This window comes from Dermacentor silvarum, chromosome 2 (assembly GCF_013339745.2).
Source record: "Dermacentor silvarum isolate Dsil-2018 chromosome 2, BIME_Dsil_1.4, whole genome shotgun sequence".
In the NCBI taxonomy this organism is placed as follows: Eukaryota; Metazoa; Arthropoda; class Arachnida; order Ixodida; family Ixodidae; genus Dermacentor; species Dermacentor silvarum.
In genome coordinates this window covers 29879160-29905266 of record NC_051155.1, presented here as the reverse complement: position 1 = coordinate 29905266, position 26107 = coordinate 29879160, and the positions used below count along the sequence as shown (strand labels likewise).

General features: G+C 45.6%; 1 protein-coding gene across 5 annotated transcripts; it reads left to right on the top strand.

Annotated features, from left to right (window-relative positions):
- The first annotated feature begins 216 nt into the window (after window positions 1-216).
- On the top strand, window positions 217-25139 carry LOC119441399 (uncharacterized). 5 transcript variants are annotated; one of them, XR_007465440.1, is made up of 7 exons: window positions 217-471; window positions 12000-12082; window positions 13461-13557; window positions 19366-19460; window positions 23933-24065; window positions 24647-24726; window positions 25020-25058. XR_007465440.1 is itself a non-coding variant. In XM_049661231.1 (6 exons), exons 1-6 carry the CDS (start codon window positions 276-278, stop codon window positions 25039-25041), a joined length of 573 nt encoding a protein of 190 aa, XP_049517188.1. In that variant the 5' UTR covers window positions 217-275; the 3' UTR covers window positions 25042-25139. The 5 variants fall into 5 exon arrangements, 3 of the variants coding, with proteins under 3 accessions (XP_049517188.1, XP_049517187.1, XP_037561949.1); XM_049661231.1 differs by lacking the exon at window positions 23933-24065 and having other exon boundaries at window positions 25020-25139; XM_049661230.1 differs by having other exon boundaries at window positions 24647-25133.
- The last annotated feature ends 968 nt before the right edge of the window (window positions 25140-26107 follow it).

The following is a 26107-nucleotide window of genomic DNA, read 5'->3' as shown; positions in this document are numbered from 1 at the left end:
AATCCAGTTCGATCGCAGCGCCGCCACAGTATTTTTCCACGTCGGGCGCCTCACTGCAAAGCATGCGCCGCCCCAGCCGCTCGTCCCACTCGACCACATTCTAGTACACTCTAACCGTGCTGTAGCGCGACCTCCTCAAGTCGCCGGTGTGAATGAGCCTTTAGATTCAATCCGATTCAATCCAATCCGATTGGTGTGTGTCGTAAGCGCCATTTTTAATTTCAGTGCGTGTTTGTCAGTTGCCACGGCTGCAGTCACTGTTCCACAGCTTAAACATGAAACACATTCTGGTTTTGTGGAAAGATGAAGAAAAGTGTGACATTCATCCTATAACTACAGTTGTTGATGCGAGCATAGGGCTGGAACTTATGCGGGACCCGTGCGGCGCGTTGAAGCGGCTCCAGAGCAACTTCATAGAAATCAAGTGGGACGCAGCAAAGCCAGCGGCACCAGCCAAAATCTTGGCCGTGGGTAAGTACTGTCAAATGCTAAAGCGAGCAGGACATGTGCTCTACGTGTCAAGACGGCACCGATTCCGTAGTCGCCGCATACATTGGCGCGATTTTTTTTTTCCTTTAAGTGCGCATGGGTGCATTTCGCTGTAGTGGCAGGCAGCACGTCCCTTTTGCTGCCAACTTTAGAGCATACCTTGTTGCGGCCACGGTGGTGAACGAGTTAAGTTAAAAGGTCGGTGCAGCTAATGGCCACCATGAAGGTGCACGTGTGATCTGTTTGCATCTAATAATAATAATAATAGTAGTAATAATAATAATAACAACAATACTTTATTGACATAAGTCATTTTTTTTGACACCTGCAGCACAGTTGTGCCTTGGGCTTACATTGAACTATATTTTCGAGAGAGAACGCGCCTCCTCCAGCCTGAGACAGATGTCTGAATAGGGCGGCCACATGCTGCCAGTTGTAACACGCGGTACGAAATAGTTCTCTAGACCGCGCTGCCACAACGATTTAGTTACTCTTCACCAAAGCTGTCTGCATTGTTGTGAAAGGACCATTATTTGTAGCTTGCTGTGTAAATTACATGCAGTCTACGTATGATTTAACTTGAAATGCAGCTACAGCAGTTGTTAAGCTGCAAGGACAATATTGTCTGTTGGAGTAGTTATGCATGCCTTGATGTCCACCTGTAAGTCATTTGTGAGCTACCTGATATGGCCTATGGACCCCAGAAATTTCGCGCAGTCGTTGATCCCAAAGCAAATTGCTAGACCATGCACATTGTCGTATTTTGAATCTGTGCTGCTTGTGTTATTTACACTGTCGAGATCTGAACATGAATTTCTTACCGCCGTATTCACAAACCAAACTTATACTTATGACTTAAGTCAGCGAACAGCCCTTAACGCGTTTCAAGAACCAACCTTGTACTTATCGCAGAACTTTTCTCGTACTTATTGCCGTGATAAGTAAGGCTTGGTTAAGGTAGCCTCCGTCCTACCTTAACGCTCCCTTGTAAACAAACAAAATGGCGGCGATGGACGATAACTTCGCGGAGTTCGTTAACTATCTGGAGCGTCCTGAGGAACTAATGCTAAATTAACTCCCGCAGAGGCAGCCTTTTCATACGCGTCACCGCCACGGCGAGTGCTCAGGGATCGCTTGAATCCCATGGAAGTGTACAACGACTACGAGTTTTTGTGCCGTTATCGATTTACAAAAAGGACCGTGCAGTAGCTGCTCGATAGGCTGCCTCTGCAGGAGAGCACCGATGGACGTGGGTTCCCTGTGCCGCCTCTCATGCAGCTGCTCATCACACTGCGCTTCTATGGAGCCGGCACGTTCCAAATTGTGACCGGCGACCTAGTGAATGTTTCACAGCCGACGGTGTCACGGGTAATCGAACGTGTATTGACTATGATCGCCAGAAGCCTATTTCCTGTGCTTGTGCAATTTCCCGCCGCTTCCAAAATGAGCGGTGTAATGCAAGATTTCTATAGAACAGGCAAGTTTCCCGGTGTGAGTGGGTGTATTGATTGCACTCATGTGCCAATTAAGAGCTCCGGTGGTGACCACGCTGAGGTGTACCGCAACTGGAAAGGATACTTTTCGATAAATGTTCAGGTGAGTGCTCGTTACAAATATTGCAGTGGTGGTTTGATACCGAAATGCAAACAGAAGCGGTACATAATGCAGCTCGTAGTACAATTTTGTAAATGTAACAGACGTAACAACAAGTAAATCAGCCCGCTAATTTACGACGCGGTTTCACACCGCCAGCATACATCTGTGCTACGACAATTGCCGAAGCTTTGAATTTGCTATGAGGGTGACCTTAACCTCCACCTATGTCGTGTTCCTCATCGACAACTACCGCGGCCACCACTTGAACCGGCAAGTTCTTGCTCAGCATCGGAAAACGTACTTCCCGTGAAATCGCAGCGCCTCGTATTTTTATATATATTTATATCTTGATCCAGTATAATCTCGATTATGTGTGTATTTTGGGACATTGCAAGAAAAAAATTCTGTCACTTGAAAATTGTATCACACAAGAACGTAAAAAATAGATAGATTAAGGCAACGAGAGCAAGGACACCTGAAAATACGGCAAGCTTATAATCGCTAAAGTCGGCTTTGTCGGGATACTGCGTTGTTATGCGGAGAAGACTGCGCCATGCATTTTGGTGAAAGGTGACACACGTTCCTTAATTATACATGCTCGCACGTACCGCCAGAGATCACGCGACGGCTCGGTTCTTCGATCGCCTACCGAGATGCGACAAGTGGTTTCCAACATCCGAAATTTAGCACGTTGTAGGCTAATGTACTTGGGCCAGGACTTGCCAAAAATTCGTATTGGTCATGATCTCGTAATCGAGATTCGACTGCATAACCATACCACAGAGCTACATTTTGACAATGACGAAAGTATTGTAGCATCTACTTTTATTTTAATACTCTGGTTTCTTGACGTTTCAACAAGTGTGTTCCTGCATATTGAACAATTAATATGAGCGTTATCGTAGAGCTTTACTTATGACAAAAAGTCTACAACCAGTCAATCGGTTCACATTGTGCTGCCACGGTAAAATGTTCACCTCTACAGAATTTTCTCTGTGTAATTGCATTTTGGATATCGCCTTTATTAACGAAGTTGCCATTTTGCAGGGAATCACGGGGCCCGACCTACAATTTTATGATGTAGTGGCTAGCTGGCCAGGGTCTGCCCACGACAGCAGAATTTTTGACAGCAGCCGTGCCAGAGTGCTGTACGAGACGGGTGCCGTCCCCGGTATTCTTCTCGGAGACATGGGCTATGCGTGCAGGTCATATCTGATGACTCCTCTCAAGAATCCTGCCCAAGGCACCCCAGAGTACAGGCAAGATAGTTTATAATTTCAATGAAGCAGTGTTGCAGAATATCGAAATTATTTTGAAGAAGAAAATGTGTCCTGAGAAACCCTTAAAAGCTCCTGCAGGCAAAGCAACATATCTGAACATGCAAGGTTAGACAAGAGCCAGCACAGAATTGAAACACTTTTTATTTGCTCATTTTCAAGAATGTTCTTGCGATTCATTTCAAAAGCTCTAAACCGAAGGCAAAAGGCGTAGTGCATCAGAAACACACAAGAAGAACACAGACAACACACACATTTGGCACCAAATGTGTGTGTTTTCTGTGTTCTTCTTCTTGTGTCCCGTTTCTGATGCACTACGCCTTTTGCCTTCATCATGACATACCAACAAGCCCAACGTGCAATGTTAGTCGAAAGCGAAATCTGTCTAAAACAAAGAATGAAAAGAACACGTCATGTAACATCAAACGCAATTCCTAACCTTGATCTGTACCACTGTATTCACAGATTGTGAACAACACACATAAAGGCATAGAGAAATAATGCAGTTATTTTTTCAGGTACAACAAGTCACAAGCAAAAATAAGAAACAGCGTGGAACGTGTGTTTGGAATTTGGAAGAGGAGGTTCCCGTGCCTTCAGATGAAGCTGCAAATTGACACAGACACCTCACTCATAGTAATCACTGCATGTGCGGCGCTTCACAACCTTAGCAGAATTCTACATGACCCATGCCCTCCGAATGTGCAGCCCCACACTGCACCTAGTGTTCAACAGCCTACACCAACTTTGCCAAATGGACAGCCGCAGATGGCAATTCAAGACTCTAATGGCTTCAGAACTCGCTCTCGTATTATTGCAAATTATGTTTATAAATGCATGTAAACTTTGTATTGCACTTTATATTCCTTTTTATCAAACAAAAAGATAGGTAGGCAGTTTCAACTGGTGGACGCCAGGTACAGAGGTTAAGCGCTAGAGCGAAACACAGAATGCAACGCAGTTTTGTTTGCGACCCTAACTAGAATCCAACCAGTCCAACAAGTACTTATATTTCACTTAGCTCATCAAATGACACAAATATAAACAGGTAACACTGCCTAGGTCAGCAAAAACTTCATAAGGGTGGTTCATAAGGTTCAATGAACCTAAAGCGAAATTGAACTCGTCCAAAAAACAAAAATGAAAAGTAAAACAGTTAAAAGAAGCATATAACATTGTCTCTTCTCAAGCCCTCCCAAAGATTTGTCTATCAAATACATGGCGCTGCGCCACGGACACTCGCATGTTACACATACATACGCAGCATGAGCAACACAACAGCACTGATTGCCCGCACTGTGCTTGGCCCTTCCTCTCATTTGGCAAGCTCACGGTGAAGCACAACCTCAACTGCGACAACCTTCGTAAAGGTAGTATTTTGTAGCGGAATGATTAATATACTAATATGCACAGTTGGCAGTTGTGCACTGCTTTTCATCAGCAATTTAAGGTTTGCTTGTTGTCGTATCCTTTTGCAACTATCTGCACTGATAGCATATAACTCTGCACTAATTGCGCACAACTGTCACCAAATTCAAGACCATTTATGACGATTAAATATGCTACTTTCTCATGAAGGGATGTCATGCACTTCTGAATGTTACGAATGCAGGAGCAGGAGCTACCTAACGTTTGCTTGTTTTTTACAGGCACAATGTCATTAAAATTTCACAACAGCACGTTTCAGTGCTAGTTGTCTTTTTCAATCGATTCAACATTGTTGCACGTGATTACCGTGTACAAAGCCTTTGAAATTGGTGGTAGCAAACATCATGCCTGTGTTTCCCAGAATAATAGTATCAAAGGCCACGGCGGCCGCATTTCGATGGGGGCGAAATACGAAAACACCCATGTACTTAGATTTAGGTGCACGTTAAAGATCCCCAGGTGGTCCAAATTTCTGGAGTCCCCACTACAGCGTGCCTCATAATCAGATCGTGGTTTTGGCACGTAAAACCCCATAATTTAATTTTTTTAATAATAGTATCAAAAAAATTATTGTTTGCACATGTGTGCACATACTGCAACAGCAATGTTATCAGTGTGCTTTGCACAGAATGAAATAAACAGTACTCATTCTTGTTTTACATTTCTTAACGTGGTGCCTTCTGCTGCATTGAAATTGACGTATACCTCAAGGTCTACGTTGCAGAGGATTTTGCCACTTACATAATCCACAGCCACATGGCGCTTCCACATCATGGAGCAATGCTTCTTCTTGAAGCATCATTAGAAAACATGCAAGAAACAATGTGTAAAAGAGATGCGTTAAACAGATATGAATCAGACAAAACGTGCAAGAGTCTGTGCTTGCTCAATCTGACTTCCGCAGGCAGGCAGACGATAGTGGATGGCTGGCCAAACGGCTTGAAAAACGTGTGATCTTTTCGACAAGTCTGGCAAGCCAAGGCACACGGAACGGTCTCGTCAAAATGCTCACATGCGCTTTTCAAGGTGTCCAGTCAGCCATCCGCCCTTGCCCTTGTTCGCCCGCGCGCAGAGCGGATGGCGCATTGAGCAAGTACCGGACCTAAATGCATGAAGTTTACTCGTGATGACCATGAACTTCACATGAAGCTGTTTCTGAATGGCAGCAAAATGACACTGACATCTATAATTGCCATTTTTCAACCAAATCATGCGCTGACGCTGCAAATACATTGCGAGGGTAACGAGAGAGCATAACTACTACGTAAATAAACTGGCAGTAGTTCAGTGGCTATGGTGTTGGGCTGGTGAGCTTGACGTCAGAGGTTCGATCCAAGCTGCAGTAGCTAATTCATTGTGATGGTGGTGGAATGCAAAATTGCTCGTCTACTTAGATATAGGGGCATGTTAATGAACCTCAAGTTGGTAAAAATTTTCGGAGTCCCCCTCTACGGCTCCCTCATAATCAGATGGTGGTTTTGGCACATAAAATCCTATATTTTAAAAATTTTTCATTAAGACACCTTTTTTTTCATATACGAAACATTTTTTGTTCTGCCTCATTCGTTTTGTTTTTGCAGAAGCTTTATCTTAAGCTCAATAAGGGCCTTTTTTGCTTTCAAGTTTTCCATAACTTGTGAATGTTCTGCCTCTCTTTTCTGCAATCTGTCATTGTGCTCATCATGAGCGAGCTGCATGCGAAGTTCATGGTCCTTACGAGTTAGCTTCATGCGAAGAAAGTGCTCTTTCCTCTTTTGTTGCGCATCTTTTGCGATGGCAGCAAGCCGAGCAACGAGCTCGCTCGTCACGGCGTCATCCCTTGAACTGGACAGCCGGCTAGCATTCAATCGCCTTTCACGGTGGGCTGGTGGCACCGGTGCCACAGCAGGGGGTGATGCTGGCTGAGTTGTTTGATGATTACTGCTAACTGGCCGAGCAGCTTCACCACTTTGTGGCGCTGGATAGTCCATGGCCACTTCATCTTGGGTGTGTGGTAACTCCTGTAGAATAACTATGGGGCTACGACGAACACTGTGGAAGTCACTTCGCGAATGCGACTATAGTATAATAACTGCTGCGTGAGACTCTTTCGGGCGGCAGCGTAGCAGGCCGCGCACGCAGGAGCCTCGAAGGAACGATGCTCACTCGTTGGGGTTCGCTTCAAGACTAAGTTTATCGTACAAAAGGCAGATAGCAGAGAAGAGAAAAGGAATAGCAAAGAAAACACAAAATGTAAGTCCCCAGTAGGCCACACCAACGCTTTCGTCCCTCTCGCGATTCCCACTCAGCAGGCGGTCTGCCGAAAACGCGGGCCACGGATCAGGTTGCGGGTCGAGGCGCCGGCTGGGACGCCAGCCCAGCGGGGCTTCCCTCGTCTGTTTCCGGCTCCCTCACTCTTGCGTCGTCGGGCCTCCAACCACGGGTGTAGCAAACTTGTGGCAGTCACTTGCAATTCTCAACAACTCCCATTGCCACAAGTCATCACACTGCATGTCGGCATCTGCAAAGTTGTTAGAATCATAGTTGATATCAGTGTCGTTTACACAATGCTTGTACTTTTTACTAGCCACTTCAGCCAATGCACTGTGAGCTATACACAGTTTTGCCTTGCTGCAGGATGCAGCTATGTTTTTGCATAAAATACTTCACTCTGCTTGCTATTAGGGTGTGCTAAAGAGCATGACACAATGCAAGCCCATGAGCAGACAAGAATACAGCATGTGCCTGCTGGTGCTTCCAGCTGAAGCAGGTTGAATGAAACGGTGAGTGATAACTACGCGGTTGCATTTAAACTTTTGCATACGAGCCGTTCACTCTCATATTGGGACTCATGCTGTTCAATGAGCCATAAAAAATATTTAACTAGACAAATGGTGTCTGCGCTGACACTTGTTTGCATCACAAGCAGGCTTCCTGTGTATATTGCTCGCTGATGGCACAAAATACAGAGGCAATTATGGGCACTATTGCATGAGAAAAATAAAGCAATTCAAGAACATAGGAGAGGTCTGCCTGATATCAAGTCTACTTGCTATTCCACATGCGTGTGGCGACAAGTGGAATACAAACATGACCACATTTCACAGCATATGCACCCACGAACATACACAGCTAATCAATTATCTAAGATAGTACAGGACACAAAAGAGATGATGTTGCATGGTCAATTTGCATTTTCCTCCACAAGGCATGGCCCTTTCCTATGTTCAGTGAAGATAAGGACGTTTCTTCTGGACGCAGTGCAAGAGCATATTTACCTATATGCCCCGTACATTGGGCACACACAAGTTTGGTGGCCCTGACCACTCCACTGTAAAAAAAGCACTTTAGGTTTGCAACACTGACATGAAATCAGTGAAGTAATGCACAAACACACCTGTCAAAACCATTTTTGGAAGCCTTCAAGACACATCCAATGAATGCACAATTCCTCGTAGCGTCCATTATACCAAAATAAAACCCATTCTGTGCTGCCACAACCTCATCAGCATGACGCGCCAAAGTAATGTCAGCATTCTGACATTAAAAAGTAGCTTTAGTTTCTTGCAATACTGCTGCGTAAAATGTGGAATACAGAACAAGTTGTTCATTAGCCACCTGCAATGACTCGTTTGGTGCCTTTCTGTATTACCAAATCTGGTTTCCAAAATAATTTGCCTAGATCGAATATTCCAGATTAACTTATACTCACCGTCTGCATCAGTGCTTCGTCCCGGCTGTGACGAAGCCAGCAGTGCTGCTACAGCTGGCGTGGTCTCCACGCCAGGCCCCGTACGGTCACTGTCGAAGGGGTTTGCCAGACGTGTGGCCATGTGTGATGCCACCGCACCAACCCTCTGCAACTAATCGCTCATTTGGCTTTCCGCCAGAGTGCCACCACCTTTGAGAGGCAAATATCAGTGTTAACAAATTTTCACAATGACTAAAATTTCAATCATGCCTCTTCCATTCCACTGCTTCGAAAATACTGCCAGAGACATATGCACACATCGTGTAGTTGCCTTAAATCATTTTGGGGTCCTGCTAGCCCAGCACAAACAAAATATAGACACAGGGCACCATGCACATGATAATGAGCTGCTCTGGACAAGTTTTGCTTGCTCCTGGTATTTCGTTACGGCAAACGACAAGCCTACACGCAAAGCTACTTGACAGTTGTCTGCCAATGACTCCATTTGCATGCTTTGCAAACCAATAACGAAGCGTTCCTGTAACAGCAATACGTCCTTTGACAGCCTTCAAGAAACCTAAACACGAGAGCAAGTATGCCGGTCGTGCAAGTCTGTCGCGGAAAACATACGAGCGCACGCACTTCCAATGCCTTTGTTTGCCTTCGTGTTACAATCAACCAAGTTCAGTGCATCATTATTTCTGGTGTTGAATTTACTACGTCCTCACCACTGTTCTCTATGCACGCGCACAAGCTGTTGTCGGCGCTCGAAATCAGCTGCAGCGATCGATTCCCGTGTTTTCCCGTGCATTTTGTGAACTATATATATATTCATCGAGAAGCAAGTTGGAGCAATTTCGGCACATGAGGAATAATATAAAGCTCACCTGTTTGGAACAGTTCACGCGTGTCTTCAGCTTTAGCACGGTGCCACTTTTCCTTCAAGTTGTCCCAGCATTTCTTCAGCTGCTTCGACGTTCGTGGCCGCATGTTGTGGGAACTATTGAACTCGTCGGCCAACTTCTCCCACGTCTTCTTCTTTGCGTGGATAGACACCGCGTCAGTTTTTTTGCATTCAAGCACATCACGGTGTCTATCCATCAGATCCATGAGAATGGTGCGCTCTTCGTCGGTAAAGTTGATGTTACGCTGCTCCATCCCGAACGAGTTTTAGAAGCTAAAAAAAACACTAGAACTATTTAAACAATTAGACTGATAAAAAATAAGTAATATAATGCACGACTTCTTCTAAATATAAGAAAAATAAATCATAGGAAAAACAAGACAAAACAACGGTGGAAGGAAAAAAACGTGAGCTCGAGACGTCGGTGTGCAGAGGAAAGAAAAAAAAATGCGCTGCGTCGAGTGGGTTAGATCAACGTGGCCGGACGTAAATGGCGGACTCAACAAAAACAGCGAGCATTTTACCACGTTTTGTCAGGCAGTTATACATTATTTATGTACAGGTGCTTGTGGGCACGCCATAATTGCTTTCTTGTAATAAAGGCAGTTTATATCTTGTCAAACTAAATATTTCGTCGCACAAAATTATCTAGCCTCGCTCCCAGGTCAAACACTTTACAAGGAAAGGGTGCCTTTCATAAGGCGCACTTATGGCGCGTTAAAGTTCGTTTTCGAAACGCACCTTGTTCTTTCCTTACACTTAACCTTTTCTCGTCCTTTCGTAAGTAAGCCTTATCGTGATAAGTTTGGTTTGTGAAAACGGGGGTTAGTGCTTCCAGGAATCTGGTAGTGTAAATCGCAGCGTGTTGCATTCTTTTTAGGGGTTATTAGGCAGTTTTTTTTTTTCAACTTAAAAAAAAAAAGAACTTTCTCAAGCAACTGCAATGCAGTAGCATTATGTGATCCCATCATTGGACTGTTATGTGTAATGTTGACAGTGGTACCACATTTATTTCTAATAACCATGCAATGTGCATCTGTACTTAGTTTTGTAAGCCAGTGAGAACCAGCTGGTTTGTCATACACAGCAGCACTGAATGGCAACAGGTGACACGCACCACAATTGCACAAAACCACATAGTTTTCTTCACAGCACAGTGAGAACACGTACCACGTGCCATCATATGTGAGACCACTTAGTTCTCGTCACTTGACACTGCCTCTATTTTTTTCCACATTTCTCCATATATTTTCTTGCATTCCCAAGCATATGACAGAAATTACATTATACACTGACAGGCTTATGTGCTTGAAGGTGAATAGTTGTCGCAGTGAAATTTGTGAATTTTCAGCATATGGTACTTCGAAATCCTTTGTTCCTTTGGGGCATTCCATAGAGAACAGACACACTCACTGGCATGTTTGTAGGACAGAAACTGGAGAGCATGTAAAGTGGCCCATTAGGCACCTCCAATTCATATCACTCCCAAGGCACCTGTGGATGTGCAAGTGTCCCACAAAGTAAACGGAATGTGTGAGCGGTGGCAGCGCGTACTACAAAGCATGCAGGAAAGAAATCTGTGGTGACCATCCGATCTGCTTATGACCACTGCCTCATCGATAACTCAGGTGAAGGAGCACTTGTTGCAATGGTCGACGCTAGGGGAAGTTTTTGCGCTCGTAGCAACCTCTTATCGATGGTAAGCTGCTCTTAAAGAAGCGTATCCTTTTCTTTTTTTTAATGCACTTTTGAATAAAACTTGTTTATAACCGCACATAGTCGAAGCAGTAGGGGGCTACCACGCTTAAGTACTATAACTGAATTGCGGCACTGCCACCATGATGTTCCCAGCCACACAGAGACAAGAGAGATTGTTAATTGCCAAGAAGGGCAATCGTCCCACACCTCAAGAAACAAAGCTCGGGCTGTGGCGCAAAATTTATCGGCGCGGAGTTTTTCCTTGAAACACTGCTAGGAGAAACTTCCCCTAGCGTTTACCGCTGGAAGAAGCGCTCTCACCTGAGCCGTCGATGAGACAGTAGTGGAAAGCGTATCGCACCGTCACTGCAGATTTCTTTTGCGCATGCTCTGTAGTACACGCTGCTGCCGCTAGCACACGTAGATGCCATTTGGTGACCGCTTGCACTTCCCGTTTACTTACTGAGGCACCTGTACTTTCCTACATACATTGCTGGAGGACATGATTTACCTCTGTAATGCTGCCTTATGAGAACTTACGACACACAGAAAACTTGTGATGACCAGAAGTACTGCATATGTTAATGTGGGCCTGTTGATAAAACATATTTAACTACACACTTGCACCTGTTTCGTTAATGGATGAACCCGTAATTATTGTGTGTTATGGTGTGAGGCAGGACTATGTGAAAGTAAATGAATACCGAGCTAGCAAACATGCAGCTGACAACTTAAAGAGCGCTGTCCGGTCAATTTGCAGTATTTCATAACAATGTTTACAATCCAGTTTATCTGTACTACAGAAATGTCAGGCAATTGCTCGTCTCTACATCATTGCTAGTTGATGTTTTAAACTGAACCATCCGCTTCTGAAAAATGCTTCTTGCACTTGCTGGGTCATTTCGTGTGGTCAGTTGATTCACTATTTTGCTTGCAGGGAACCTTGCCTCTATGGAAAAAAAAAGAAACAACTGTGTGGCAGCATGTGGCAACGTCCCATCGAGTGAGAGCGAGGACAGGGTAAATTTTCTTGAAAACTCAAAATCCCGTTATTCCTGTAACGTATGTGCAAGACACCACCTGTCATCTGTTGCTATCAAGGAGTGGCAGTAGCAGCATCACAGCCATGGTTGGAAAATTGTGAACAGTCACAGATCAAACAGCAGCTTGCACAGAGCATTGGACATGCGGTGGTTGTGGATTGGGATCATACCAATGGTCTACTGCATTCCACCTAATCTTGTGAAAAATGCGATCTTCAAATGAGGCGTCACTACCTGTAACCTTTCTTTTCAATCTCAAGCTTTCAAGTTTCTCACCATGCAATTGCCTTGCTTGGCCCTTTGTGTCGTCTAATTACTGCTATGTTCTCTCTTTTAAGGAGACTAAAGAAAATGTATCACTTGCATTAGTAAATTACCATTCTAGAATGCCAAAAAACACCACGCCTACTGCGAGAAGAGTGGTAAGCCAGAAATTCTGATAAAGGAAACACTGGTGGCTGCACCACCTTGAAGTTTCTGCACCAGCTTGTCGTTACGTCATTGATTTTGATGGCCTATTTAGATGTTTGTCGGTACTAAATACTAAATTTGTACTAAGCCAGCATGGTCCAAATACAAAAAGATGCTTCGAAATTCGTGGCATCATGCTAATGTACTGGTTCGGGGTTAAGCATGAAATTCAAAAATTGAAATGACTGGTATTTTATGCTCATAGTCAACCTATGACTGCAAGATTTACTAAATTTGAGTTTTAAGGAATGCTTTATCAGTGCAAACTGATTTAGTGTTACTTTTTGTTTTATAATATAATTTTGTTTTTTTGCAAGTGGCTCTTACTGCATGGGTTTGATACCTGCTGCACTCGCTTAGCAAGGCATTTTGGTTATGCCTGTGCAACAAATTCTCTGCATGGTGCGAGTTAGAATATATATTCAAATAAGATTGTATTAATATATATACATGACGCGGGTTTGATCAATCAGAGTGGAGAAATTTTAGAGAGATTTTTGCCTTTGAAGAGCGTAACATACTAAGTGACTCATATGCTTTGTAGTGGTGGATAGCTGAGGGGCTGCGGCAGTTTTGGCTTTGCTGAACAATCATTGTTCTCTCTGGCGCTTCTGCTTGTGCTGCTGTTTGAATGGCTCTAGAACAGATTATAGCTTATCCAATGCAAAGAAATCATGTATTCACTGAAACATCTGCTCTTTATTGTGCAATTGTGGTGATGCGAGAAACCAAAGCCAAGTTCTAAGCAAGCTGTTATTTAAAATCTGCCATGCTGATGGATTCTAAATTGTGGTTCATGGTAAAAACATTGTACATAGTGCCTGAAGCCAACATACGCAGTTTTTATTTCATGCCACTGGTTTTTATACATGCTACATTTTCAGGATGACGTGGTGGAGCAACTACAGGCCACTGTTGAGCGCCTTGAAAGTGAGCTGCAAAAAACGAAAGTGCAGCTCCAGCAAACGCAGGACTGTCTTGGTAAGTGCACACGTCTGATGAAATGTTGGGGTAACATTGCTGTAAAGTTGCTGGAGTCTTCTCTGAAGTTTTTGTAAGTGGCCACTATCAAGAGCATAACAAAGATCACTCTGGGTTGAAGGCCGCGTGCTGTGTTATTGCTAGAACTCTACCTGATCTTTCGAGAACATGTCCACTATTGTCTGTAATCCAGTTGAAGCGCTACACTTGTGGTATTTCCAACCGTCAATTTTTTAAAATAATGGATGCTGTAAAAAATTTCCAGTATTTAGCAAAGTAAAGATCAAATTGCAACGTGATGCTGCTCGCTAGAAGTGCACAGGTTATTTTTCGACACTCACAATCAAAGCTTGCCACGCGTCTTTTGCCATTACGACAAAACTACCTTGGGGTAAATTATTGCTTGTACAGTAGAACCCCGCTGTTACGTTTTTCACGGGACCGTAAAAAAAAACGTAAGAGCCGGGAAACGCAAGAGCCAGGAAACAGGAAAAATTGAGCAATGGGAGTAGTGTTGAACTGCACACAATATTATTTTAATTCTTACGTGCGACAAAAAGTAGTTTCGCCCGACAGCCGAAGTATCGATTGCGATGAGCTATACAAAGTAAGAATATTAGTTTTATCGTCTGTATAAATTTGTAAACATTCGGTTATTAACTAATTAACAAACATGGTGTCAGTGCCCACAGACAAACATGAACGCATCACACTCGATGAGCGCGGACACGCGCAGTTAAGCGCCGCTGCAGAAGCGAGCGAAGTGACCTTCGTGCCGTTGTCTATCGCTTCAACCCAAACTGAGCGCCGAGAACACGCAGCACGCACAAAGCCACGAGCCGCCGACGCACCTACACTGCGTAGAATCTGCCCCCACGCAGATCGCTTTCAAGATAAGGCCCGCGGGACCGCGCGCCGCCGCGCAGTATGATGCCAGAGCGCAACGCTGCCCGCTACCCCCCCCCCCCCCTTTGCTCCCTCGCTGGTGCCTCGAGCGCAACGGAAGGAGGCGCGCTTCCTCCCTGCTTTTCTTTCGCGCGCGAGACGCAGTCGTCGGCTCCCCTCGCACGCTTTCACTCGCACATTCAGCATACAGCCGCGCGGCTTCCCTCGCACGCTTTCACTCGCACATTCAGCATACGGCCGCGCGGCTTCCCTCGCACGCTTTCACTCGCACATTCAGCATACGGCCGCGCGGCTTCCCTCGCATGCTTTCACTCGCACGTACAGCATACGGCGCGCGGCGACGTATGCTGTATGTGTGAGTGAAAGCGTGCGTCGTATGCTGTATGTGTGAGTGAAAGCGTGAGAGGGGAGCCGACGACTGCGTCTCGCGCACGAAAGAAAGCATACGGCGCGCGGCGACGGCGTTATCGCCCTTGGACATCTATGAGCCAAAACTACTTTTAGGGCCGCAACGCGTCATAGACATCATCTTTAGATAGCAAAAGCGGATATCAAAGGCCATACTTTTGCTGGCGGAAATCGAAAATACGTAATAAATGTCGCCCCCAGCACTTTGGGCGGCCAATGCCATCGTCAAGCAACCAAGCCAAGCGACATGAAAAGTCAAAATGGCCGCTTGGGCCGGCGCGGTGTGGCAGTTCGCAACGTATGATGCGGGAATGGTCCCACTGTTGCGACGTAACAGCGGGGTTACCAATGCATTGGGTTCTATGGGAGCTGTGCCGGGACCGGCCGAAAACGACGTAACAGCCGGGAAAACGCAGCACCCGGGAACGTAACAGCGGGGTTCTACTGTATTAATTATGCTAAACCTTGTTAACTTTGCGTACAGATATAGTGTCACAGTCACCGACAAGCACGCATGTCTTCACCTTAGTAGTGTTAGAGTACGTGGCACACGGAACAGCCGACAAAAACTCGAGACGCAGAGAGGCGTTTATTAGCGTCCACCTGAGCCCAGAACGTCCAAGATGGCAGGCTAGTCCCTTCGAACGCGCTCACGCGCTCCCTGGTCCGATCCTTGTCCTCTTCTTTCTTGTAGGATGAACGCGGGAAATTCAACACATTCCCGGTCGCAAAGTGCGATCATGCCTGTAGTTCAAGCGAAAACAGTCTTTGGATGGCCCTTGTGACGAGGCCGTCTTGTCGCTTTATCTTGCAAGAGCGAACGTGTCCATCTTCTCCTGCTTAGACTTCAATCACCCTTGCATATTGCTCACTGATGACTTGTTGCCTTAGTTGCTCCACTGTATGCTCAAACTCTGACAGCTTGCTTCTGAGAAAACTGTTCTCTTCATTTTGGGCTGCCCTGCTCGTGGCTCCTGCTTGCACCTCCTGCTTCATGTTTTCCGTCTCGGTAGAGATCCTTTCGAGGGCAATGTCTGTCTGGCAGCGATGCTCCCGAGATGTGGCAAGCAAGCGCTCCAGACTGGTTGCGTCGGAGCGAGCCGTGGCTGCTTCGGTACGTGCCAGAGAAAGATCTTCCTCTAGGTGCCTCAAGTGCCCAAAAATCTGATTGTTGACAGTTTGTTCTTTGGCGAGCTGGTCCTGAAGCGATTCCACTTGCTCGACGAGCCTTGGGCGCATGTCAGAGCTCTTCTGAAGTTCCTCCTTCAGCCGGGTGGACTCGGCTGCTGATGCAGCTTCTGCTTCCAACTCTCTCACTCGACATGTGAGCCTCACGACATCACTATCCTTGCTGTTTAGGTTGTCTTGCAGCTTGTCAATCTGTGATTCTGTAGCTCGGCATGTGAAGTGGGCAGTCTGTGTATCTTTATCCTTTTCCTTGAGTTTTTCAGTGAGCAGGGCAAGCTGGCGAGCCTGGCTGTCCCTCTCCACAAGCAAGTGATCATGCTGCTTGGACAGGTTCTCCACTGTGGCTGTCAGCTTGTCGACTTCCCTCTGGAGCAACTCCAGCCGACTCAACAACCGCTCATCTTCTGCAGACGGCTGGCTTGCTTGCAGATTCATGACTCGTGAGTTGATTGGCTTTGACAAGTGCTCGGTGCTCCCTTGAAAGATCCATCCAAACTTTGAGTTCATAGCGATGAGTGTTTCCTCGTTTCCCGGTCTGGAGAGTTCACCTGTCATCACCGCCCACATCTGGTCTGAGCCAATTAGTACACTTACTCCGTTTTCTTTTTCAATGGATGGATGGATCAGTTCATCGGCAATATCGTGGCCGGTTCCTTTGAATGATGTGACGAACGAAGAAGTCATCGTGTTGGCTGATCTGTCTTGGCAAATGTGGGGTATCTCGATGGCTCTCAATGCAACTTCAACGTCAGAATGCTGACTGCGGAGGTGAAGCTCGACGATGTGAAATCTTTTCGGTGTGTTTATTGCTATGGTTTTATAGCCAAGACACCTCAACTTTAACCGCCTTGAGAGAGCTTCTGTTACGAACGTACGTTGACTTCCTCCGTCGAACACGCCTCTGATGTAACGGCATGAATAATCTGTCACTGCCCATGCTCGAAAAGTCTGTAGGAGTACGCACGTCAAAGTGTCACTTCTTTCGTTGCTCTTAGTTGTAGCTGCGCATACAGTCGTACTGCTGCCTTTCACGTCTTCATGGGCCTTTCAGTTTAGCTTATCTGGGTCGCAAATAATAGACGCATGACGACCTCTGCATTCGGAGCACGCAATTCTCCGTCTGCAATCCCTTGCACGGTGGCCTTTAATGGTGCATCGAAAGCACCGCATGTCGGCGGCGAGAAGTTTTTTCTTCTCTGACAGCGATAAGTCTGTACGGCAAGACTCCGTCAAATTCTGCGTTGACTTGCAGAAAATGCAGCCCGTATCCAGAGGTGTTTTTGAAGCTTGGTTATGAAGCACTGATGACGTTGGGATCGCACTGTCAAACCGGCGATTCTTGTCTCTAGGATGAGTCGCCTCGTCGTATACTTTTTGCTCCCCAAAGTCACTCTTTTCTAGGCTTTCCAGTTCAATACAGACGAACTGCAGCAGACGCTCTAGCTCCGTGGCTTGCTGGACGTTGTCATTGGCGGAACTTGCAGCTTGTGTAGCGCAAGATCTGTGATACGCTACGACAATGTCATGTGGCAGTGCTCTGAGCAGAACGTCGCATAGCATCGACGAGAAAGACGACTTGCTCACGCCAAGCGCCTCTAGTCCCCGCGTGTTAATGAGCACCTGGTCGTACAACTTGCGAAGTTTTGTTACTTCATTAGAAGAACGCACAGGAGTGAGCCTTCGAAGCCTTGAGAAATACTCCTGCTCCAATCACTTCTTGTTCCCGAAACGTCTTTTTAGCATGTCCAAGGCGTCAACGTAACACGCTTCGGTGGTAGGCAGCCCCGCGATAGCTGTCGCCACGTCTCCTTTCAAAAATAACCTCAGGTAGTTGAATTTGTCGATAGCTGTAAGAGTTCCGTTCTGGTTGATGATCTGGTCGAATTGCTCCCAGAACGCGTTCCACTTGCACAGATCACCGTCGAAAGCATTAATTACCAGCTTCCGCAACTTGACTCCTGGCCTTTCAGAATGCCCCGTGGCCACCGGCATGTCGCGAACATCGACTGGCGATGAGAATGAAGCGGTTTCGGACTGCTGGCGGCATTTGCTCTGGAGCTCGGCTAAGATGCGGGTCGTGTTGTCCTCATACTCAATTACGGTTGCGTAATCCGCCTCGAATGCCTCTTCACTTATGTGGCTTTCTAATTCATCATTAATCTTCTTCAATTCATCGCTATTTTTCTTGAGCCGCTCGTAAATACAGTCGATCTGTCGCAATGTCACGGCATTGTTTTCTAGCACCGCACTTGCCTCTTGAATGATCCTGGTGTTTTGGGCCCTTCTTGTGGCTCGCTTCAACTCGAGCTTATCCATGGCGGTCCGCTGATCCGTATACCTCCGTGGTTCGTGGCAGTGGTTCCAGTCGGTAGCCACCAGCGAAGTCCCTTGACGGTAGCTCCCGGCTGTCGCCTCCCGGGTTCTTCGGCACCAAATGTTAGAGTACGTGGCACACGGAACAGCCGACAAAAACTCGAGACGCAGAGAGGCGTTTATTAGCGTCCACCTGAGCCCAGAACGTCCAAGATGGCAGGCTAGTCCCTTAGAACGCGCTCCCTGGTCCGATCCTTGTCCTCTTCTTTCTTGTAGTATGAACGCGGGAAATTCAACAGTAGACATGTTATTCCCAACCAAAAAGACCACAATTATATTGTCACCAGTATAATCGTCCATCGCGATGTCGTCCATCGTGCGTGAGCTGCAGTGGAGTCGATTTTCATTCTCGACAACACTGTTTGTGACATTGCATGCCTTCCACAGAATCAAAACGAAATTTCTGCTCAGTGCAAATGCTGCAGATAAATCCGACCAAGGAGGAAGGAATAAACTAAAAAATGTAGCATCTTTCACTAAATGTGTTCTAGAAGTTTCCAGGCTATCCTGGTTAAAGACATATTGGCCTCCAGTTGAGAAGATAATGGGCATTGCCAGATTTCGGTAGCGGAACCACCTTAACCACTTGCCAATCATCTGGCAATATAGAAGTCTGTAAAAAGTGACAAGTATAATGGAGCTGTAAACTTTTGTATTTTTGAAGTATGAGTTTATGTTATTACCTGCAGTGCTAGACAACTTGAAATTTCCAATTAAACGGCACAATGCTACTCAGTCTACAGAAATGAAGTGTATTATTAAAAAGCCAGTGTCAGAAATTGTTGAGGTAGAAAGTGGCATTGCAGCAGTAATCACTAGGAACACTATCACCAGCAAGTGAATCGCATTAAGAATTGGCCAGCGTAGTCAGATCAACAAGTGCACCTTCAACCAAGGTACAATTCACTTATTCTTAGTTTTTTTTTTTTGCAGACTCCGCAAGGATGGTCAAGCGCCTGAAGCTTATTCTTGACAAAGCTGACAGTGGTGAGGCTGCTGAGCCTGTCGCAGTCGTGTCAGCGTTAAAAGTAAGAAGCTAATGAGATTTCTCGGGGCAGATTGTCTTGTGGGGGTAACTGACCCATGGAAATTAAGATTGTATTGTTTTATCTTATCAGAACTTTTTTTCATTTGATGGAAGACATTGCATAACACCTTGCTTTGCTTTTATTAGGAAAGCCTGCTGCATAGAGCAGCTACTACATCTTTTATTTTACCTTTTTGCTAAAACTTTGACTGTTCTAACTTTGAAACTACATTGAGCATTGGGCAATAACATATATATCTGACATCTGACATATATCTGACATATATATTCATCTGACATTTTAGGCTGTTGATAAATCAATTTTATTTACCAGAAACAAGGAACTGGAGGGGAACCTAGGCAAAAAGCTGTCGCAGCAGCTTGACGGAGGCCCAGGGTCCTACATGGCAGTAACACTCACATGACACATACACAGAATGAAAGAAAATGCTTTCCACTTGCCAGAACACTTGGCTGTGGCGACTGCTTTCTTGGAAGAGGCAAAATGCATAAACTCCCATTTGCCTATATTGTGTACGTTAAATGTGCCTATACTGTATACGTCAACTATAGTCAATATTAACAATGGTGTGATTGCTGCTCCAAAATGCAAATCTTGCTACAGTTTCGACAATGTGCTCCAAAGCTGCTCAAAAAGGTGTTTTCTGCTACTTTAAAAAACACTCATCTAACAAGCGACATCATTTATGACATGCACTCATCATGTGTGCATATGGAGGAAGTAAAACATGGGTACAAGAGTCTGGCTACTACGTGCCTAGAGTGTGCGGGCTCCGGCCATTGCTGAAATGGCGCTTAGGAGGTGAGAGCACACAACTTACTTAATAAAGCTTTATGGAAAAGTGTTCTGCTGATACAGCAAAGCCTTTTTGTGATGCGACTTTCCTGTGGTTTCGTCAGGTGGGTACATGACAGCTGAAAATTTTGCTGAACGGGGGCAACTCGTCACACAGGCTACTGAGCTTGTTTGTCTTCCTTTCACTGCTGCTATATTGCTGTTTTTTTGCTGGTGTAGCTTAGCAAGCGAGCATTGCACACTCCTAAAGCTCTTCCATAGTCGAGTTTCCCAAATTCCCAATTCCATGTGCACTTCTAGAGTACCCGTCATTTTATCGCCCAGCCTCCTGCAAACTGGAAAGCTAAAGCAGAGATTAGAGTGGTTTGTGGTCATACTACCATCTAATTGCTGTAGTGGCTGTATTATCGTCATCCCAGCTTCATCATCTACTTTTCGTCACACCATCATCTTAATACAGTTGTCATTCTATTGCCATGATGCCATTGGCATTACACTGTTGTCGTCATTACTTCATCATCATGCATGGGATTCTCATGTTCTGGCGCCACAACTTTATGTTGAGCTAAATGATTCTTGGTAAAAATTTACTTTTTTCCCGTTAAATTGGGCTTCCTCCTACTGTAAGCTCACTTGCTTCTCTCAAAGGCAATTTTTCCATTTAGAATAAGCATTGAGATGCTCCAAAAGGTCGCTTTTCTGCTCCAAAGCGCACTTTTGGTTGCTCCAAGAAGCTGCCCCAAAATCTTCTCGGCCAATCACATCACCGTATTAATCAAGAGCCCTCTGCTTTGGCATGCTTGATAGTAGCAGCCTAATTTTAACATTAGTTTACACATTGGTCCTGTAACTAAGAGTTTATTGGTTTGCAGGATTTGCCATTTGCTTCAAGCAAGGTGCTTTTCAGCTGCCTGCTTGCCATAGTTCAAACTGACTGAGTAAAATACAAACTCTTCCACATTGTACTCTTAAGTTTAGTTCCTGTAAAACTGCACGTAGTCTTTGTAAGACTGTAACCCTTCTGTAGTGATAAACAGCTCAATGCATGTGGCTAACAGCAATCAAAGTTGGTGGCATCGCCACACACTTTGCGTTCCCTATGGTTTCACAATCGTATGGTACAAATGGCTTATTTCATATACGCAGAGATAAACATGATGTTCTGTATTGTTTCAATGTTTCTCCTTAGTACAGTAAAAGCTCGTTAATTCGGATTTCACGGGACCGAAAAAAATGTCCGAATTAACCGAATGTCGAATTATCGAGGGTATCAAGAAAACAATAAACAAATGCTTACTACGTCAACACGCTCTTATTTGCAGTATGAATCACCAAATTCTGTTTCTATTTTGCATAAACGCAATGCAGAAGCTGCAATTCTCGTCATCTCGTGACTGATTAGACCTCGCAGTGGCGAAGGTCTCGCTACTTCCTTCACATCGCGGCCGCGGCGCGCGTGTTCATCTTAGACGCGCTTTTCACTAGGGCGCACATCCCGTTTATTTTTTCGCCAATGTCGCCGGGTCGCCGCCCATCGCGATGTAGATGGTGCGCCTCTTCCTCTTCACAACCGCAATCTCTCTCTTCATCCTGGACAGCTTTGCACTGAGTAAAAACGAAACTATTGCTTGCCGCAACCGTGGCCGCTGTCAACGCGATCATGCACGGCGACCTTGCGGTTCTGAAGGCGCGCGGCCGATGCTCGCAGAGTCAAATCGAAACTACCGTTTGCTGCAACTGCGGACGAAACCGCTGTCGATATCGATGTGATCATGCATGGCGACTACCGAGTTATGAAGGCACACGGCTGACGTGTGTACCGAGTCAAAACGAAACTACTGTTTGCCGCAACCGCGGCGGACGGAGTCGCGGCCGCTATCAAGACGATCATGGATGGTGACTACGCAGTCATGAATGCACGCGGCCAACGCGGTGCTATGTGCGGCGGTAAACGCAAGCTTTAAAGGCACAAATAGGCACGAAGCCTTCCGGCGTTGTCATTCCGGTAGGATTTTTAGTGATTACTACAGCGATTCGAACTCTGCCGCTTAGTTTCGGCGGACACTAACGTTGTTTTGGCACGGTCCATTCATGTTTCGGAGGGTGGCGTGGCTTACAGAGCTATGGGCGCGGACCGTTCGTGTTCGGCGGGGCGGAAGGGCAACGGGACAGAGGCTCGCGAGGCTGGCAATGCGGAGAAGGATGGAAAACAACGCGCGGCGGCGTGGAGTGGCTCAAATTTCTTTTATTGCGATCAATTATATGGACACTCAAAAGCAGATTTCTGCCGTCCGCGTCGCCGTCGCCGTGAGGTTCCGTATGACGTCAATGGAGATGAAATCGTCGCCGCGCGCCAAACGCTGTGTGTGCGAGTGAAAGGGCGCGAGGGGCGCGCGCTTTCTCGGGGAGTGAACGCTCGGCTGAGAACAAACGCGCGTTCTGCGCCGTGCTCGCTGAAGGGCTGCAGAAGTAGGCGTCTCTTTCCTCCTTTACAATCACCATATATGTAGAGCAAACGCGCCTTCTTCCGATGCGCGAGAGGCCGTGGGGGAGGGGGGGGAGGGAAGGGAGGCGACGTTTAGCTGCGGCACCAAGTGCCTATTTATATCAGAGGCTCCGGCAACAGTCACCAACGCCGCACGCATTTTGAGCGAACGCGGGCAAAACGCCGACGGCGTCAACAACAGTTCTGCGTGTTGCCGGTGCTGCTGCATGTCCAAGTTTATACAGCTGATAAAGCTAATATCATTACTCCGTATAGCTCTCTACAAATTTGCTATCGCAATTGATGCTTCGCCTTTCAGGTGAAACTGCGACAACTTTTCTTTTTTTTTCTTTTCAAAGAGTTCGTATTCCATTCCCTGACGGCACAGACACTGAGTGAAAACGAAACTACTTTTTGCCGCAACCGCTGTGGATGAAACTGCGGCCGCTATCAACGCGATCACGGATGGCAACTACGCATTTTTGAAGGCGTGTGGCCAACGCGGTGCTCGTACGATTCCCGTACGATTTCCACTGATGGCTATGGCGATGCGAACTCCGTCGCTTCGTTTCGGTGGACGCTCACGCCATTATGGTAGAGTACACTCTAGTTATGGCTCGTTTGCATCGCTCCGCGCTCGCCGAGCACTGAGAGTTGTCTGAATTAACCGATGTGTGGCCAAATACGTCCGTATTAACAAGTGTTTCATTGCATTAAATAATGCAAACGCCTGCCGGGACCGGAGGATGTGTCCGAATTAACAGATTTCCCAAATTAACGAGGGTCGAATTAACGAGCTTTTACTGTATTTAAAGGCCTATGCCGAAAGCAATTGTGTCCGAAGCACTTGTCAAATTGGGCTTCAACAACCCAACTCATAGGCCTGTTTTGTACGTAGGCATTCTCGTCTGAAATTGGCATGTGCTCTATGACATGCCAATCGACAACTTGTAAAGCTAATCCACCTGTAGCAGTACTGCATGCACACACGCACATGCAGGCATGGCTATTGCCAACCACCTGAGTGTGCCATGTGAACTGCTAGTCTGTACGAGCCTAGAACATTTGTGATGTCGTGATTGTAAGTAGATGCTGCACATGCAGAAAGTGCACAGGTATGTGGATAAAATGCTTTTGGCATTAACCAGTGCGGTGCAATGTACTGTTGCAGAGAACTTGTATAGTCCTGAATGATCACCTAGCCAAATTCAACACCATTATTTTGAAGGCTGTAAGATACTTTCAGCCTGACACTCCATCTGGCATACACCTATGACATCATGCTCATCCAAGCCACTAGCATGGTGAGATGCCCCTGATGTTGATACTATAAAGACCAAGGCGAGATCTGCTGCGGAAGTGCATGATTGGGAGAACAGAAGATGTATGAGCAAACGGACTGAAGCAAGGAGCAGGAGTTCTGATTTTAATGAATATGTGGACCATAGAGTGGGACTGCCTCAAATGAAAAATGACTAATTAGGACGAAAGATGAGTTGGTGGCAAAGCCTGCATAATGCCTGAATTTCGCTGCTGAGGTGAAATAAATTAGTCAAAATCTGCAACACTGTTCATTTCTGAAGAGTGAAACGGAGCAGCAATTTTGCAAGTTGTGCCTGAGGTAGATAGGCTAGATGCAGCAATGCCAAATGAAGCCATCAAATCTCTATTGTATACTGACTCACTGGAAGTGTGCGAGAGACCTATAGGACAAACCACACCTTTTGGTGCGAAGTCACTTATGTGGATGTATCATAGCACGACTGCTTACAGTAGACCATCTAAATAAGTGACGATCATTTGTCGAATATTATAGCAGTGAAAAAACAAATATTTTAGTTAGGAAGCATAAAAACCAGAACTAATATTTGCTTTCTGTTTTCAGGTGGACCTTGGTGAAGGTATTCTCCTTGATGATGGTACGCTCACACGACTGCGACGGGATGCGAAGAACTCGGGATCCAGGTTTGCCCGGGGTCTACTTAAAGTGCTGTTCACAGCAGAAGAGCTGGAGAATAAGTCTCTTTTTGGGCGGCGTTCCAACGCTCACAAGGACGCCGCCCAAAAAGAGGCTTTAGATCCAAGGCGTGTCAACGCTATTCTAAGTATGTGTGACAACACAGGCAACTGAAATGTTTGCTTTCGTTGGTCATTTGAAGTTAAAATCTTGTGGATTACTCCTGTGTGCTGTCCCGTCCAGATACACTGACAAATACATGAGGCTAAACTAACTATTCTTGCATTTTCTCTTCCCTTAGGCTACACGGCAAGACACTTTGATGCAACGACCGGTGAAATAAAAAACTCGCTGTCCTCCTTGCTCGCTCGCGGGTTTTAATGTATCTAAAAGTGAAAAGTAAATGTAAGTTTTCTTGAAACGATTGGTGTCTTTTGTTCAAGGTTACATCAGAACAGCACCAAAATATGCCGGCAAAATTTCGTTAAATGTCACAAGCATGTTTGAAACACAAAAATAGTTGCTAGAATGTTTCTAGGATAGGCAACAGAAAGTTGGAATACTGTTGCTAGGTCGAGGAACAGAAAGTTGGTAGGATGTTTCTAGGTCAAGGGACAAAGTTGGTAGGATGTTTCTAGGTTACGGAACAGAAAGTTGGTAGGATATTTCTAGGTTAAGGAACAGAAAGTTGGAAGAACGTTTCTAAAAAGTATGAAGACGGTCAGTAAATCCTGCTTTTAATGTCGAAAGCATGTTAATTCATCGTTGAAATAAAGTTTGTAAAAAAAGTTTCATATCAATATCGATGGCCAATAGTCTATAGGATGTTGTTATGAAGTATCTAGGAAGTTCAAAACGGTATGAAAAAATTTGATAGACCGTTGATAGGTTCTAGTAACATTTCTCTAACAAAGTTATATAGAAAGTTACTAGAAATTTTTGTAAGGGGTGCCTTCCACATAGCAAAACAACGGGAGAAGCATGGTAACTTTTGCTATGACACCACCAGCAGGGCGCTGCAAGCAACCAGTGTGCTCAGCGTGCGGAATTTAAATATCTAGTGCGTAAATGTCTGTATTTATTAACTAAAACAATTTCAAAACCCAAGTGAAATTAAAGTGTCTCGCAAAAGAATACATTAAGTAAAATCAACTGTTGGGGTAAATTCTTGAAGCCATCTAAGATTGCACGTTTCCAATCACGGACAAGTGTACCGGATCGTGTACTCAACGTTTCGATTGCAGAAGAGAAACGAACGTTCGTCTGCTTGGTCAATTCGTATACACGCATGTTTTTGCTATGAAAGTATTTTGAAGTTATACGACGAAACACACGAGGAGGAGACAGCTTGGAAGGAACACCAACTGTACTTAGCCAGGTGGGTTGTAC